Below are 19,123 nucleotides of genomic sequence, written 5' to 3'. Positions count from 1 at the left end.
AGAGAGAGAGAGAGTGTGTGTGTGTGTGTGTATGTGTGGTGCTTTTCTTTTTTTCCCTCTCCCCCACCCCCTAGTCCTTTCCTTTCTCTCGAGCTCCTGTTTAATCTATGCGTCCAGCCATGGGTTGCCTGTTGATTTCCTCTCGACTGGAGAGAAAAGCAAACTGGGATTAAACTGCAGCGAGAAAAGTGCAGCTCCTCAGACACGCATCTGCACACACACATAGACGCACAGAGAAAGGATGTGGTGGCGGCAGCTGCTGGCCTGTCTTAAAGAAACCAGAGCGTGCATCTGATTAGTGCTGCCTGCGATTGCTCTTGAAAGATATATGTTTGCTGCTAATGGTGATGATGAGCTGGTGGGTTTCTTGATTTTCTTTTTCTTTTTTTTTTTTGTTTTTTCCCCTACCCTAGAAGGAGAGTGGGAGGCTTGTAGTACAGAGAAAGAAAGGGAACTGTGAATCTGGATACTAGTTTGTTGCTTTACATTCTTATTTTATTTTATTTTTTATTTTATCCTTTGGTTTGCCATTCTCATGCCCTCGCCTTTTGATTCGGTAAGGAAAGAGTGAGAGTGTAGGAAACAGAGGAGGAAATACCGATGGCAGCGAGATGCAGCTCTCCGCCGCAAGCAATGTGAGATTAGATCTCTAAATGCAGCAAAACACTCCCTGAAAGCCAACAGCCCCGCGGTGTAATCAGACATTTCACTGCCTCTCACTGCACACGAAGAGGGCTTCTCCAACAAGCTGAGACTTTTTTTCCCTTCTGTCTCTCCCATCCCTCCACTCCATCAATCGCATCATAAGCTATGAGTAGCAAATAAGATTTTTCTCCCCCTAGTTATAGACCTGTGGCCACTACCCCCCTTTCCCATGTATATGTGAGTACACGTATTAAAAAAAATAAAAATCTTTTTTGATCATTTTTTTAGAAAAACAACCACCACCGCCAATTTTTTATGATTATTATTTTTATTATTATTCTTTGTACATCCGTGGACATTCAAGGATCAGGAACGCTTCGTCTGCTCAGACGAGAAGATCTTTTGCAAATTTTCTGATTTTTTTACAGTCCTCCCACTGCCGAAGTTGGACGGCCGAAGTAACTGTGAGGGGACCTCAGTCACGGCGAGTACTTCCTGAGACGCTGCCGGAGCTACTCCCCCCTCCCCCGCCGCCCCCCTCCGTCTGCTCCCTCCCTCCCTCTGAGCTACATGGTCCATTTGCTGCCTCTCATCCTGTGCCTCTGCAGATGTTTTAGAGCAACAGGTTCAGGATCCTAAAATATAGGGGTGGGGAGAGAGAAGGAATAAAAAAAAAAAAAAAAAAAAGAAAAGAAAAAAGAAAAAAAAAAAAGAGAGCTGACGGAGGAGGAAGAATAAACCCAGTGCAGGAGGCAGAGAAGACGGGGACGACCCTGGTCGCCGCTGCAGCTGCTGCCACCCCCACCCCTGCTCGGGGATGTACCTTTTCATTTGTTGCTTCTTCCTCTGCTGGGCTCCTGCCCTGACACTGAAGAACCTAAATTACTCAGTGCCGGAGGAGCAGGGAGCAGGCACGGTCATTGGGAACATTGGCCGCGATGCACGGCTGGCAGCAGGGGCAGCAGGTGGTGGGCTGCAGCCTGCTGAGCGCAGTGGCCCCGGCCGCGGCCCCAAGTCCACCTTCCGGGTGCTGGAGAACTCGGCCCCTCACCTCCTGGATGTGGATGGGGAGAGTGGGCTGCTCTACACCAAGCAACGCATCGACCGTGAGGCACTGTGCCGACGCAGCACCAAGTGCCAGCTGTCCCTTGAGGTGTTCGCCAATGACCAGGAGATTTGCATGATCAAAGTGGAGATACAGGATCTGAACGACAATGCACCAACATTCCCTTCTGACCAGGTGGACATGGACATCTCAGAAAATGCCGCGCCAGGCACCCGCTTCCCCCTCACCAGTGCCCATGACCCAGATGCTGGGGACAATGGGCTGCGCACCTACCTTCTAACCCGTGATGACTATGGTCTCTTCTCTCTTGATGTGAAGTCCCGTGGTGATGGCACAAAGTTTCCAGAGCTGGTCATCCAGAAGCCATTAGACCGTGAGGAGCAGAGCCACCACACTCTGGTGTTGACGGCACTGGATGGTGGCGACCCACCACGCTCTGGCACGGTGCAGATCAATGTACGCCTCATTGACTCCAATGATAACAGCCCTGTCTTTGAAGCAGCCTCCTATGTGGTTGAACTACCAGAGAATGCACCACTAGGGACAGCTGTTATTGACCTCAATGCTACTGATGCTGATGAGGGCACCAACGGTGAGGTGCTCTACTCCTTCAGCGGCTATGCACCTGATCGTGTCCGTGACCTCTTTAGCATCGACCCACAGAGTGGCCTCATCCGCGTCAAGGGCAACTTGGACTATGAGGAGAGTGGTCTTATAGAGATTGATGTCCAGGCTCGAGATCTGGGGCCCAACCCCATCCCTGCTCACTGCAAGGTCACCGTCCGCCTCATTGACCGCAATGACAATGCTCCCACCATTGGCTTTGTCTCTGTTCGCCAGGGAGCACTGAGTGAAGCTGCCCCACCAGGCACCGTCATTGCCCTTGTGCGGGTTACTGACCGTGACTCGGGTAAGAATGGGCAGCTCCAGTGTCGGGTGCTAGGAGGTGGTGGTGGGCCTGGAGCTGTCCCTTTTACATTGGAGGAGAACTATGACAACTTCTACACTGTAGTCACTGACCGGCCCCTCGACCGTGAGGCACAGGATGAGTACAATGTGACCATCGTGGCACGTGACGGGGGCAACCCCCCACTCAACTCCACCAAATCGTTCTCTGTCCGAATCCTTGATGAGAATGACAACCCACCCCGCTTCAGCAAGAATCTTTATGTATTGCAGGTGCCTGAGAACAATATCCCTGGAGAGTATTTGGGCTCTGTCTTGGCTCAAGACCCTGACCTGGGCCAAAATGGGACAGTCTCTTATTCCATTCTGCCTGGGCATGTGGGTGACGTATCCATCTACACCTATGTCTCCGTCAACCCAACCAATGGTGCTATTTATGCCCTGAGGAGCTTTAACTATGAACAGACAAAGCACTTTGAGTTTCGTGTGCTGGCCAAGGACTCAGGTTCACCCCACCGTGAGAGCAATGCCACAGTACGCGTCACCGTGCTCGATGTCAATGACAACGCACCCCTCATTGTCCTGCCTACCCTCATCAATGACACCGCTGAGCTGCAGGTGCCACGCAATGCTGGGGTGGGCTATCCTGTGGGCACTGTTCGTGCCCTGGACAGTGACTTTGGGGAGAGTGGGCGCCTCACGTATGAGATTGTAGAAGGCAATGAGGAGCACCTCTTTGAGATGGACCCCACTAGCGGTGAGATACGCACCTTGCACCCTTACTGGGAGGAGCTCAGCCCTGTGGCTGAACTAGTGGTAAAAGTCAGTGACCATGGCAAGCCCAGCCTCTCTGCAGTGGCCAAACTCATTGTCAGGGCCTTGGCAGGGCCCCTACCCGAGGCTGGCGAGCCACAGGTGAATGGCGAGCAGCATCGGCGGCCTCACTGGGACTTGTCGCTGCCCCTGATTGTGACTCTGAGCACTGTCTCCATCATCTTGCTAGCTGCCATGATTACTATTGCTGTGAAGTGCAAGCGAGAGAACAAGGAGATCCGCACCTATAATTGTCGCATTGCCGAGTATAGCCACCCTCAGCTGGGAGGAGGGGGAGGCAGTGGCGGGGGAGGAGGAGGCAGTGGCAGTGGAGGGGGCAAGGGCAAGAAGAAGAAGATCAGCAAGAATGACATTATGCTGGTGCCCAGTGAGGGCGAGGACAGCCGGGGCCCCCTCAATGTCATGAACGTGGTGAGCAGCCCATCCCTGGCCACCTCACCCATGTACTTTGACTACCAGACCCGCCTGCCCCTCAGCTCTCCCAGGTCTGAGGTGATGTACCTGAAGCCCGCCTCCAACAACCTGACTGTACCCCAGGGACATGTGGGCTGCCACACCAGCTTCACAGGGCAAGGGACTAACGCCAGCGAGGCTCCCCCGAGCCGGATGTCCATAATTCAGGTAGGAGACTTTTAGAATACCCTGGACCTCACTTTAGACGCTGGTTTAACTTTATGTTTTGTCTGCAGTGAAATCTGCTGTAAGGCACCACTGAAGGGACCAACCCAAATCACTAAAGAGAGGTGGACTTAATAAAAGTGGAAACAGATCACATTTGATGTGTCTGGTTCTGCTGTTACACAGGTGTTTCTTGTGTGACTCAAAAGTAAGTGCCCAGAGAAACAAATGGAGTTACAGCAGTGTAAATGAAGTGCATGTGAGAGTGCAGGTAGGCGTTTAATACATTTGGAGCACTTTGGGGTAATTTCCCAGAAGATCATCAGGTAGAGGCGGGCCCTTCCACAGGTTTCACTTGGCTTTGGTTTGGGGCTGGAGATGGGGGAGAGTGTTTCCAAAGCAATCCTATCATCTGTAGTGACAGGGCATGAGAGAAACTCTACCCACTGAGGACATCTATTGCAACAGTGTATTATAGCCCTCCAATCCTGTATGTAAATATGAGCTTTCTTTTCAAGATGTATGTTTTTATTTTTTATTTTTCTTATTTCCTTCTTTAGAATTTATATACATAAATATTTATTTTTGACACAGAACAGTATGATTGGGTCCCCATTGCCTCCTCCTCTCCCCATAAACAACCAAAAATTTTGTTTAGTCAAGCAGAAAAAAATGTATGTGGTGACTTCCTCTTACCCCTAAATGTTAACAAAGCTGATGTCTCCTGTCATAAAACAGCAAAACAACTAGTCAGATTTCCAGTAGCCTGAGTCAATATTGATTATTGGTTTATAGTGAAAGACTTACATACTCTGTCTTCTACCCAAGAAATTACATTTAGAAATTACAGCTGGGCTGCATTCTGCTGTCAGTTATATCCATACTGTCCTCTATTGACTTTTGTGAATGTGAGAAATGGCAGAATTTGGACCATTGTATATAGGGTGCTAATCAATTGACTTAATTTCTAGCAGGTAGTCCAAACTCAGAAGACATATTCTAGGGCAGTGAACTCACAGAATGAAGGTGAGGGCAGAATCTGGCTCCAGTTGATTTAATTTAAAGTATTGCTTCATGATTAATGCAGCTTAATGTTCAAATACTACAGGAATGTTCCAAAGTGATTTTTAACGTTTGGATTGAAAGCAGGCTCTGGATAATGACTATTAAATATATTTGAAATGTCATATCTGTTTTGTCCTGTGGTCTCCTAATATGCTGTTCTGAGTCATAGGGGAATGAGCTGAGTGTATCAGAAGTGACACAGACTCACTTTGTGTATGCAGCTAGTGGGAAAGAAGTTGCACTTTAGACACTTGATGTACCAAAAGAAAATTCATAGTACCTTTGAGTTATGCTATCCTGCAGTCTGTGAACACCGAATGTTCTAGTTGCCAGCTGCATCTAACATTTTAAACTAAATAGAAGTGGCCATCAGTAATTGAAAAGTTAAGTAACAAAAATTTCAGTAACTGATAGCCTGTAAATTGAATATTTCTGACAGGGGGGAAAGAGAAAAAAGAAAAAAGAAAAAAAAAAAAAAAGAAAAAAAGAAAAAAAAAAGAAGATGGAAAGAAAAAAAAGGAGAGAAAGTAAAGGCTGTTTGTACAAGGTCACTGTGAACTAATCCTCAACCCACTATTGAATTGAGTTGTGTCACAGAAACAATTTCATTTTATGCCTATCATGAATTTGTGTTGCTGTCAATTAGGTGAGCAGAGCAATACGTAAAATCTGGAATTGATTTTAACAAAAAGTGACACTTCAGGAAAGAGTTTAGGTTAGGGCGCAACCAGAGATAATTTGATTTATAATTCATGCTTTATGAGACAAATAACTTTCAATGACACATGTTTAAGTAATGTCAACATTTTTTTACTGTAAAATGGAGTGGTCAGAATGCTAAGAAAAAAAAGAGATTTTTATTTTATTTTTTTTTAACCTACTGACAAGTGTAATAGTTACTAAGAGCCAAATAATTTTGCTTTCCTACAACCATGTAATGCCTATATAAAGCAATTAATTCATGTATTGATGCTACTGAGTAGTAAACATTCAATTGTAGTGTAAAATCCCTATGGAAAATATGATACCTTTTTTGCAGTGTTCACTGTATAATCAGTCATGATTTTATTATTTATTTACTTATTTATTTATCCTGAGGTCTATATAAAGCTAAAAGAGGAATTTCCTCCCTTAAAAAGGTGTGTTGTGGTTTCTGTAAGAGTTTTTGATATGGCGACTGTGGGAAATGCTACCATAACTCCACACAGCACATACAGACGTATCAAATATTTTGCTCTTGGTCTTCCTCAATATTCAACATGGAATACTTAGATGGTCCAGCAAGCAGATTAGGAAGCATTCATTTTCCCCAGTCAGCACCTGTTCAAATGTATTTACTAATGTTATACTTTCTGACTGTATTAACCAAACAAAATGACCATGTGAAAAAGAGCAGTTGTTTTCAGTCCAGGAGAGACACAGATTTAAGTAGTTAGAGGGGAAAATCCTGTCCTTCTTCACTCTATTTTGTTACTGAAATATGTTTTGTATTCTCCATCTCTACATCTCTAGAGTAAATTCTATATAAAATTTGAATTTAGTATGTACATACTACTTTCTGTCTGGTCTTCCATTTCTGCATCATATAAAATTCAAACTGCAAGCTCACGGAGAAGCTGTAAAGGATCATTCCTCTCTGTGGATCTAACATATCACAGGAAACACAGGAAGAGCAAATTGCACAGTTAGGAATAAAAAGTATAACCAGTGGATAAAAAAAAGGTACAGAATCCAAGCAGCTGCTTTATCATCTCCTTTCATTAGTCAATTCAAAACAGCAGTTTTCTTAGTTACTTCAGTGAGAGAAAGTCACATGGTTGTATAAGTGTTCCCTAGCGAATATTCACTTGAGGTTTTTTTTCCAGGTATATTGGTAAATTATGGTAATCTTACACTATATTATTTATACAATGAAACTTCTTTCCTTCACTCACTTTTTCAGCAAGTGAGAATGGCAAAGTTCTGTAGCAGGAGTTAGATATTATATCTTCATTTATCTATCTATCTATAGATATATCTGCAATTAATATACATATGTATACACATACTAAGTGTTATATTATTACTTAGAGTAATTGAGTCTGTAAATATTTAATATAAAGTAATTTATTAATCTGAAAGATCCAAATTTTCTCACTCCTGATAAGAGTACTTGTCTTTTTCTTTTCTTTTTTTTTCTCTCAGTAATTTCTCTCAGTATTTTTTCAGTAGGGGCTGTTAACATCAGTAGGCTTTGCGATTTCTAATGAAATTGTGCTTCAGAGAGCACAATTTATATCAGTGTATACCTGTGGGGTAAACTGTTGCTTAGTGGCTATATGTGTCAGACTGACCCCGAAGGACTAGAAGCAAAATACTGCTGGATATATATCAGAGCAGTGTAATCTTCCCTCTCTTTGAGTGACACCTGTTATTCACTAGTTACAAGGTCTAACAACTTGTGTATTTATTCACTAATTTGTAGCATTCAGCTACTTGCAGTGATTGTGTGTGTTACTTAAGTGAGTCAGAGAAGTCCTTTGTTACTATAATAATTAAATAATTTAAACATCACACTTATAGGTACATATAAAATTTTGGATAAATAGACAAGGGTTCTGAATACCTCAAGCATTTATTGGCATGTAAGAGAATTGCAACTGCCTACGTTTTCTGAAAATAGACTGTAATTTGACATGCATGTGAGGTTGATGTGTATAAAGAACAACGCTAATAACACACCGTGCACTTAGAACAACTACACATTAACACATTCTGTTGTTTTTTTTACTTCAGCAATCACATTCTAAACATACTTTAGAAACAGTGCTATCAAAAAGTAACTCAGTGAAAAACATTCAAATATAGACAAGAACTATATAGTTCTCGTCACCACATTAAGTATTCTGTGCAGTCTTTCAATCACTTAGAGTCCAAACTGTTCATTTTTACTGGTGAAAAATGGGGATAGCTGGTGAAAATTGAGTGTGTACATGGCTGACAGGCAGTATCTATTCAGTTGAGATCTTAAAGCTCACTGGGCAAATTCTGTTCATCTCATTTTGGTGTGTACATCAAGCTCATGTACTCGTCTGACTAAGAGAAACAGTATTTTGCTTTATTTTGAAGAAGATATATTAAATATGTATACATAAGGCATACATATGTATATATATGTGAAAAATGTATAAACATACACATGTATGTTCATGTCTCTCATAACAGAAGGTTATGTGATGATCAGTTTGTGTTAGTTATGGGGAAACCTTTCCCTGCATGAACAAGTAACAGTTTCTTTTCCTGCAGTATAAGAATGGATGGATGCAGGGGAACAAATAGGTTCCTTAAATATATAAGTTCTGGAAAAAGATTCCTCAAAGCGACACAAGAGTAGTGAAGAAAACTGTCTACTACAAAGACTAGAGATTTATTATTCTTGTAGTGCAACTTGGGGAGATTTATATATATTCGAGGAATGAGTCAGGAGTTAATAAGGGAAGTAGTGTCCACAGGTTTTGCTAAACAACCCAGAGTAAAAAGAATAGCAGTGCTGCAAGAAGCTCTCAAGCTGGGAACCACTTCAGTTGCTGTACTAGGCAGTCCCATAGCATTTTAAGATAAAGTACAGATCATTCTTAATACTTCAGGCACCCGATGTTTACGATGTTTTAACTCCCAGTGTAGCTTCATTGCCAGGTGCCTTGTAGTACCTAAGAAGATGTAATCTTCAGGGGAAAAAAATAAAACAAAACAAAACAAAACAAAACATAAGCTACGTTAGCACTGCTCTCTCTTTAGATGTTGTATTGTCTCATGCTTTACTCTGAGAAACTTCAGCTCAGAAATGTCTTGCAAAAAAAAAGAGGCATGCAAGTTTCCCTTCAGAAGTTGTGTTGTTTTCAGTGTTTTAAAATTCCTGTGTAAAATCAGAGGTATTAAGTTTGATTTCTGTATCTCCTCCTGCAAATATTATTCTCTCTCACTACAGCTAGTAGAAATTAGTATTTTACACCAAGAGGACACAGGGGCAGTTCTACACATTTGCAGATTGGCAAGTTTGTATTCATTACATGTTTGAATATATTCTAGGGCCATATCTAAGGATTGTCATAAAATGAAATTTCAGAACAGCCTGACTGAGATGAATTATGGTAATTTTTACAATCTGGCAAGGGCAGATGTCTTGCAAAATAACTCCTGTGAATGCTTGCATTGTGTAAATACAGTATGCAATTAGTAGCATTTTGCATGTATGTTCTGTAGTTTTAGGTTTACTTATTCATTAAAGTCAGTACTGGGAATAGCTGTACAAGAATTGCAGGACATGACATTTTCTGTGTTTGGGTGAAGCATAATTCCATTTTTTTCCACTGCAGAATGCTGTGAAAAAGTACGTTCACTTTGGAAGCAAGTGTAACAACCTAGAGCAAAGTGTGGTGTCCAGTCCAGTTGCTGAAATAGGCAGAGGAAGCAGAATTTGTGCCCTGTTTTGTGTTACTGCTTCCCTGGTCTTGATCTCCTTGACAGTACCGTTTATAACAACATTATTTCAAAAGGGTCATTCCTGATATATAGGTCCATGTGAAATTTAAAGAGCTTTCCAAGATGAAATGCTTTAATACAAAGCAATAAAAATACACGGAGAAAGGCAACTTAAGAAACTGAAGTAGAACACTGATCTAAGAAAGAAGATGATACTGCCACGATAGGAATTCTTGGTCACCAATAAATTAAGAATAATAATGTCTCCCTAGAAGTTGCTGTTTTATAAATTATGGGAGTAGTAGAAAGCACAGTTAAAATAAGTGATGAGACAAGTCATACAGCATCTACTAGCTCTCACCTCTCAATGGATCTTAAAGTTGTCTAAGCTTTCCTCATCTTGGTGCTCACTCTTATTTCCTAACTTTAACTGGTAAATTTCACACAATTGTAATTATCAGTGCAATTTTCATGACTGATCCATTGATGAGTAATCTTTTAACAGCAGGTTTGGCCAAATTTCTGTTATTCTTATCCACATTGAAGAGAAGGCCTGGTTTTACTCAGGTACCAGTCAATAGCATAATTTTGTCTTCATCAGTTATTTCAGTGGATTGAAGTAAATTGTGACTAAGATTCTTATGGGGTGCAACTAAGAATGGTATGATTAGGCCTTTTATTTTTTAGACCTCATCTTTTTGTGATGTTTTCTTACAGCATTTTTACGGACATTAATTGACAAGACTAGAATTTAGAAGATTTCAGCTCTATAATGTGAGCTGTAACACAAACAGGTGTGCATCTGCAAGAGGAAATCAAGTACTCTGTTGAACATATCACTGAAAATCCTTTCTCATATGTTTTCATAAATTTTAGAAAAAATGTGCAGAATGAGACATTCTTAACATTCAGCAAATATTGATATGTGGAAAATTGTAATTAGGTTAGCCTATTTGAAAATATCACTTGCTGATAAAAAGGCATAGGTACAAACTTGCTTCTCTAAGAAGGTAAAAATATGAATGAGAGAATATGTTCTGGTCACAATATACGGGTGTAATCTCTTTGGGATTTGGCTTTTGTTTTATTATCTTCCACCTCAAGAAGCATTAACATACAGAGCAATAATTGCATGTATGTTTTTGAAAGATCTTGCTTGATCTATGTTTCTTCATTGTTTCTCTAAAAGTTAAAATGCCTTGTCAAATTATCTGCAAATGTGCATATCTTGGCTGCTGTTTTCTTTCTAATGAAAACATATAGGATGCATGGCAGAGGTCTTGAGAAATTGCTTCAAGATTGAGGAGTGCCTGTAAATATAAAGGAATTGCATTTTGCTACTAGTGTTTTCCAACACGTAGGAATTTTCTTGAGAAAAGAACTTAAACAATGATTTGTTGACTGGAGCAGAAACACAGTTCCATTTTTATCTCTAAAAGTATCGAAGTCAAAAGGTCAGAGCAGAGCAGTTGGGACAAATTTTTATAGCAGATAGTCTGAGTGCTTTATGCTTTCAATTGTATCTCCACTTCAGCTGTAGAGAAATGGTGAAATTAACGCTAAAGGGTTTGAGAATATAGGAAAAACATAAAACTCTCAGGGGAATGCAATCTCTTACCTATATAGGAAAATAATAATAAGTTAAGAACAGAAAACAAAGTAAAAGAAAAAAAAAATATAGGACACTAGGAAGAGAGTGACAATATCATTTTGGAAAAATTTCTTTGAGTATAGTGTGTTCTTTGACTATTTGGTTTTTAAAGGGGGGAGCAAGGAGATTAACTATTTGTTGCAGCTTTTCCTGATATTTTGGGATATAGGAGTATGCTGACTGCAATAAATCTTAGCTAGGGTGCATTCTAAGCCCTTGCAATTTGTTTGTCATTGTCTTTTAATTACAGCTTTAATATCATCATCATCATCATCACTATTATTATTACTGTAACTATTCTACTTTAGTCTTTTTCAGAAGTAGATTCTGGATTAATTACTGTAAATCCTATGAGAAAGAAATAGATAAATAATTAAACATTTTAGATAAAATGCTCAGTATTAAGTACTACATTCAAGAATAAGCAAATTCCTATGAATATCCCTGTTAATTAGGATATTAGGTACTGCTTTAAATAACCTCCTTGAGCAGTCATATATTTTCTTAGTCCCAAAGGCTTCAGATACAATTCCTGCTTATTAAGGTCACAAGAGAAGCATCTCTTTACTGAATTGCATCAACTACAGAGCTAACTGTATAGAAAGGATAGCAGTTGCTTGAAATAAGAGAATACTTCCCTAAGTCCTAAAAATTGAGTCCCTCTACATGTATAGATAATTCTGAAATATTGCCGCAAATTACTAATGCTGCTTGTGCAGAAAGATGGCATGAAGATCAGTTCACAACTTACTTTGGGTGCAGTGAGGAGATGGCACCCGCTTGAACCCCCATGATGATCTGTTTTCAATTTTGTGCCCTATCGGCAATCTAGGCAAGTAAATACTTAAAGTGAACAGTATTTAATACTATCTATGAAGTTTCTACTGCCTTTGTCATTTATTCATCAGACCAGAATTCCTCTGGTTCATAAAATACTTCTGTCTGTAACAGAAGAGTTTCTAATTACATCCTGTTCCCTGCTGTGTGGCTGTGTGATGCAGTCTCCACTGCATGCCAAAGGAGGACTCTGGAAGGGAAAAGCAGAATTCTTGTTACAAGTAGTGTGGGTGGGACCTCAGATCGATGCATTGTAAGTTCTTGCAGTGATAGACTTGCAAAATGAGTTTCAGGCAGTGTTTCAGACCATCTATTGATACATGTGACATGCTTGTATTTGCCTGTGCTAGTTCCAGTGACACTATGATTACTGGTATTTGCAGTCCTTGCCCTGGAACACTTCCAGGCAGTTTTATTGTATTGAAATGGCTCTTACAGTTCATTGAGCATCTAGCATAACACTGCTGAATATGATTGGCACGTTTGCATATATTTATTCAAAAAAAAAATCAGGCAGTTAAACTGCATAATTATGGGAAAACGAATCATAACAATAAAAGACCATTTAAGTTAACAAGCTTTGTGATCAAAGGATAAATACAGGTTGGATAAATGAGACTCTAGATGTAACTAATCTACATAAATAGGCTTCAGTTTGATTAGAGGAAAGGAATATATTAAAATAACCCGAAGGTATTAAAATCGTTTTACTTAAGTACTTTTAAAATATCTACTTTTATGTTATCTCAATTTTAACATTTCTACACACTAAAAATAACTGTGTTCAGTGCTTAACTATCTTAACTTGCTTTTATTTCTTGATGAACAGTGTTCACAACAAGAAGAAATACGAAATTCTAAACTGACAGAAGTAAACAAAAGTAACAAGTTTTCATTCTAGTTTGAATGCATTGTGCGTCAAAAATCCTTAAACACTTTAATGTATTAATTTTAATTTTTTAATGCCACAATTCTGGAGGGTTTTTTTGTTTTGTTTTGTTTTGTTTTTGATTGATTTTTAATTAAAGAAAAGCATTAAAGGGAACATTTAAAGGACAGTTTCTTGTTTACTGTCTTTATCAGCAGAGAGCAGCCTTTGTAGTGTTTGAAAGCTGGTGCATTAAAAATCAATACCAAGTCTTCAAAGCTATAAACTCTTTCTTGCTTTGTAGTTATATACTATGTTTAAAATCATTGGAAGCACACTTGACAATTGAATTAAAAACAAAAGGTAAATAATGGCTTCATCAAAATTTTGAAGGATTTTAATGTATTTTTAATAACAGCTAAAAGATTTTCTTACTGAGAACAGACATGTGAATCACAATTTGCAGCTTTGTAAGCATAATTCGTTCCTAAAGACAGTTGTATGCATTATTTTATTAATAGAGTTTTGTTTTAAACTTCTGTTGGTGTTACTCTGTTCATTTTAATGAATGCCATGATTCAAACACTGAACATGTCAGTCACTATCTTTACTTACTATATTTCTGTCTTGTTCATTGCTGATTGCTAAGCAACCACTTACAGATAAGCATGTTTAGCTACAATACAGTTGTGGTTTTTTTTGTTGTTGTTGTGTTTTTGTTTTTTTTTTGTTTTTTGTTTTTGTTTTTTAAAGGTATACCCATGTGAGCTAAAGATACTTAATGAAAGTATTTAAGATGCTTAATATTTTAAAGGTTAAAAACAACAACAACCAAACAAACAAAAAAACACTAAAATGTTATTTTAATAATGCCCCTCATATTCAGAACTTGGGCTTTGTTCCTACTGATACTGAGGGACAAACTGTTGCCAACAAAAGCAGAAAAAACAAGTTGATGTCTTTAATCAGTACATGAGTAATTTTGAGACTTACAGACACTTACTAACCCTATTTTTTAAATTATATTTGTACTATGTCTTTCAAGGAACTATCTTAGAATAATTATTCAGTGAATATTTTAATTTAGGTCAATAGAATCACTGAGTTAAATGGATTGCTTACAGGAATGGAGCTGCTGATATGCGTAAGCACATGTAGAATTTAGCTCAGAATCTCTTAGTCTGTGTTAGCTCAACTGCTCCCTGTTGCTTTTCTCCTTTACTTTAAAAACACTGCAAAGCTGCAAAAGCTGTTCGTATCACTTAGCCTCAAACTGCATTCTCTAGTACTCTATTGAGATAGTCCTGATGTCTGAATATTTGATATTTTTGCTCTTTTGCATAGACTTGTGTAATTTGATATGCAGATTTGAAGATCATAAAAAACATTCCTGCTTTGATGATCATGAGCAAGATTATCCAGCCACAGCTGTAAAGTACCCAGTGTGTTCTTTTCTGATCTCTTCATCATTTCGGTGGATCAAATGACAATAAGAATGTAGTGGAATTTAGAGTGCTTGGGAAATAATGAATTTAAAAGCCTTTTAAAAAATGTGAGACATGAAGCCCTGGAAACTATTTGAATGTCTAGAGTTTATGTCAGATAATAAAACTGCTTATGTGTAGATACATAGATGTGACAGCAGCACAGATTCAAAGCAACTATTTATCCAGATTAAAAAAATAAATAAATGAATAATAATAAAAAAATGTTATTAACAAGCAATGCACATCTATTTATTCATTTATTTAACACTATGCATTATCTGTGTTTTAGAAGATGGTGGCAACGTACGCCTTTTTTCTACAACATAGAAAGTATCTATGGGATGAAAAAAGGAAAATGTTTTGTTGGTTTTTTTGTTTTGTTTTTTTTTGTTTGTTTTTTTGTTTGTTTGTTTGTTTGTTTTTTTGAGTGCATAGTTTTCATTTCATCTGTCTGTGGATGTTTTCTGTCTGTCTGAATTACCTGTAGCTTCTTTCCAGATGCAACAGAAAACATTATTGCAAGGGACGGAACAGATGGATGAATTTATTTTATTATTTATTAATTGGCCACCATATATGTGATCTTCCTCAGCAGTACATATCCCATCATCACAATAACGTGATTGTAAAGGAAACTGTAGTTCCTTCAGTTGTCAAGAAGCACGTTTTAAGTAATTGCATGTCTCAAACTTAATTCCAGAATTTTGAAGAAAACTTTAATTTCAGTTCATTTAAAATGTAAGTGCAGAAACACAAGGAGTGTCTTTTCTTCATACCCTTCTACATCAATACTGGCAAAATAACATTACGAATGAATAGATAGATTTCCAGATTCTGACCTGCTTGTTAGCTTATATTCTTTGGATAAAAGTAAAGCAAGAGAAAACTGCTTTTATTAAACAAATATAATCCTCGGGAATTTTGGCTAATATTGGCAAAGATATTTAGATAAATTGTTTGCAGTCATGTTGAAGAGCCAGTGGAGAAGATATTACTTAAATAAAAGATTTTGTCCTAATTTAAATTTTGAGCTGTACATTTTCTATAGTATTTTACAATAAAGATAATTACATATTAATTTAGGTTAGAATGCATGCCCACTTCCCCATCTCAAAACCCAATTTGTTACTACCTGTGGCTATTTCTATTAAAAAAAGAAACATAATTACTATGAGTCTCAGCAGTCTAAGAGTAAATTTTTTGCAATTACAATAACTCCCTTGGGCAGATGTGTGAAATGGCAGATTAATTCTTGCAAGTAACTGTCTATTCCTTATGCACTATTAAAGTTGTTGGTATCATTATATTGGCGATGTTTGTTTTGTAATGGTTAAAGTTATAGCAGTAATCCAATTACACATCTTTAGACAGGGTTTCAGACTGTAGGCTTTAGAAACTCTGCTGAAGTTTGATACATGGCATTCTAGAAATTATATCCTAATTCTGTTTTTATAGATGATTAATTTTACTCTTGATCCTATCATATTTTAGAAGAGCATGTTATTTTACTGTTATGTCTGAGAAGATCTAAATGAAAGCAATCAACAGACCTAAGTTTACTCATTATTAGAAAGTCACAGTGAAATTGGTGAAGTTGCATGTGAACTGAAGCCCATATTGTAGGCCCCTTTTTGTAAATTTTTATGATTTTGTTTTATAAAACAAAAATACGTTTTTGTTTTATTCTCAAATCTGCTTATTTAAAGAGAAACATCAATAGAATAAGATGACCTTTAATTATGTAAATGGGTAACTTTCCATGGAAATTATCTAATCCATCACCAAATGAAATTTTCTACCTGAAAAGAAAAGGTTTTGAGGGCATATGTGTAGAACTGCATGTGCAGGTAATGGTCTTTCAGAGATCATTTCACTCATGTTGAGTTCCAGTGAAGAAATCTATTGGTATGACTTCATGTGGGCTCTTGATCCATCTGCAGGGAGCACCACATCCAAACACATAATTGGTTCTGATGTTCAGGAAGGGCAGTGAGAACAGCCTTAACAATTTATTTATTTATTTATTTTTTCCCAATGCATGAGAGTTTCTTTAGAATTTCTTGCACAATAGTTGCCGTATTTCAGTTATTTTCCTATTTGGAAAGATAATTCATCCATACAACAAACATCTGAATACTAGTTTGGGACTTTTGTGACATGGACATTGTTTAGATAAGGTTACATTAACTCTTTTCTTTGAAAATCGATATTTAAGAGAATAAAAAATGATATACAACATACAGTTACATTCATTTGTTTTTGAAAGAATGTGCTCAAATGCTGTCTGAGCTAAATAAATATAGTGACAAATCCATAATTTAAATACTGTATTCCAACAACACCTCAGTCAAATATTAGCATTGATATTGAGTCTCTGTCTGTGGTGAATCTTGTGGAAATGCCCTAGATGTTTATAAACCAACATAAGTTTAGAACAGGTGAGATTTTTTTTCTGCGGTCTTTGCAGAGAACCCTTTGCCATATGGTTTATTTTAACAATAAAAATATGGTTTATTTTAACAATAATCTTCTTTCATAGTCTTAGTATGAGAAGCTTTAATGAGACGAATAATCCAGAACATTTTCTCCTAAGCTGATAAGAATTTACATGTTTAAGTCACACCCTAAAATACCTGTGAGTATAGAAGTTACCTGTAGGGATCCCTGTATAAGTGAGTGTTGTATTATAGGTGAAGTATTCTTTTTGAGAAAGATAACAATCATCTTTACTTGCTCTGTCTCCTGAAGTGATGTACAGAATATGAAGTCATAGCAGTAGGTTGACATTGATGTGACAGAGATGTGGATGGTTATACACAGCCCTGTAATCAAAAGGCCTTATTTTTTCTGTCTACGCCTACTTGGCCATTGATACTGTATTCATGGTGTATTCAATCAAACTTTACATTTTATGAGGTACCTCATCATGGGCACCTGAATGTTATGGCTTTAAAGTATATTTAGGGACAGAACCTCATGCTAAATTTGTGCAAGCCCAAATTATTTATCTTATGTAACAAATAATAAATCAACTCATCACCATTTTATAGTTGAAAATCTCCTTACACAGGCATGTGAAGCTGTAAGGTTTATGATCTACTATTCTGTTATAAATTCAGCCATTACTTTGGCAGCATATTTAGTGGTAGGTCTTTTTCTAACATTATGAGAGGAAACTATTGTAAGTTTTAGCATCTGCAGTTTGCTTCTTAATTCCTGAGAAATTTAAGGGAGTCATCGCTTTTCTGGATTTTAGGAAAAGATGGAGGATAAGGTTTCAGCTTGAAAAGAAAATAAGTGATCTAGATTTATCTCTCTTCTTCTGTCCATCATCTTGGAAGAAATCTTCAGTGGTCTTCTCTATGTACATTTCCTGCGCAGGAAGTGTGACTTCAGAACCAGGTCCTATTTTCCAGTTAATGCTAATATTTTTCACACTGAAGAAATATAGAACTGGACTTTTGCTACATACAGTGTCTTCTGCCAAGCTAATCACCTTTGTTTGTTGCTGCCATTACAAATTGGTTTAAATGTCATCCATTGAGAGGACCATATGCTGGCATAAAGGAATATTATGTATAAGAATTTTTTCACTTTATATCACCATAGTAATATTCCTGCTCCTTTGCAGCTTTCAACAGCGTACTACATACGTATCTGTGGGAATGTAGCACACTATGTAAAGACTCACTTATCCTGTAATTGAGCTAAGCAGACTGATCCAAGGACCATTGAAACCAAATTGAAAACATCCATTGATTTCATTAGACCTCAGGTCATGACTCCTGGGAGTTTTATTGTTACTTTTAGTGAGAGTATAGGTTGGATAGAAGGTAAACATAGTGGAAAGGTGTTAACATGAACTTAACAGATTTAAAATATTTTCTCTCCTTCCCCTTACTGAACCTTATGAGTACAAAACAGTCTGTCAGTGTTAAAAAGCCATAATTTGATCTCCTTCTCCACCAGATAGCATTCCAATTTTTATAAAGCTTTTATCTGTTCAGAAAACATTTGTGATCTACTGCTCTTACAAACAAGAAAACAGCAGTGGTAAGAATAAGATATATTCCACAACTCTTATAGGCTTCAGTGGGTGTTCCTGCTGAGTAAGAGCTTTCAGAAAAGCATTAACATTAAAAATAAAAATGCCAGCAATTTACAATTGTATCTTAGAATATCTGTATGTGAAGAAAAGAAAAAAAGGTTGCTTTCACTAAGAAAAGAAAGGGTTAAAAACACAAAGGAATAGAAATGTTTTTTGCAATGATAACAAATACTTTGATCTCTTTACATTTCAAGGCAGTAGCTTTTTGTTGTTGTTGTTGTTTTGGTTTTTTTTAATATCCATCTAATTTCAATGTGTTAACTAAGAGACTTAATATTTAACATGTAGTTTGAAGTGAAAAGTGAAAAAAGGCTAAAGATATCAAAGATAATCTCCCAAGTGTTATTCTGATTCTGTGGTATGATATTCTTCAATAAACTGGATGTTCTAAGGAGTGCAGATTTCAATCTGGTTAGTTAACCATGGTTGAGTTTGTTATGCAGTAAACATAATATCTGTTAGGAATACTGAGGTAGACTCAATATGGTGGGAGCCGTGGATAAAAGGTGCATTAAAGCGTTTCAAATTCAATCATTAGGTTTCATTGCACCCATCTGCTACCAGAAAATATAATTGG

The 19,123-nt window shown here is 37.8% G+C and overlaps 1 protein-coding gene across 4 annotated transcripts in view; it reads left to right on the top strand.

Moving 5' to 3' along the window:
• PCDH17 (protocadherin 17) overlaps positions 1-19,123 on the top strand; it is an 80,562-nt gene that overhangs the window by 1,344 nt on the left and 60,095 nt on the right. For all 4 annotated transcript variants that reach the window (XM_072357431.1, XM_072357439.1, XM_072357421.1 and 1 more), the window contains exon 2: positions 1,074-4,072. In XM_072357431.1, the coding sequence (XP_072213532.1) occupies positions 1,463-4,072 (2,610 nt within the window). In that variant the 5' untranslated portion in view covers positions 1,074-1,462. The remainder of the gene's footprint in view (positions 1-1,073; positions 4,073-19,123) is intronic.

This window comes from Excalfactoria chinensis, chromosome 1 (assembly GCF_039878825.1).
Source record: "Excalfactoria chinensis isolate bCotChi1 chromosome 1, bCotChi1.hap2, whole genome shotgun sequence".
Classification (NCBI taxonomy): Eukaryota; Metazoa; Chordata; class Aves; order Galliformes; family Phasianidae; genus Excalfactoria; species Excalfactoria chinensis.
This window is presented reverse-complemented; position numbering and strand designations above follow the sequence as displayed.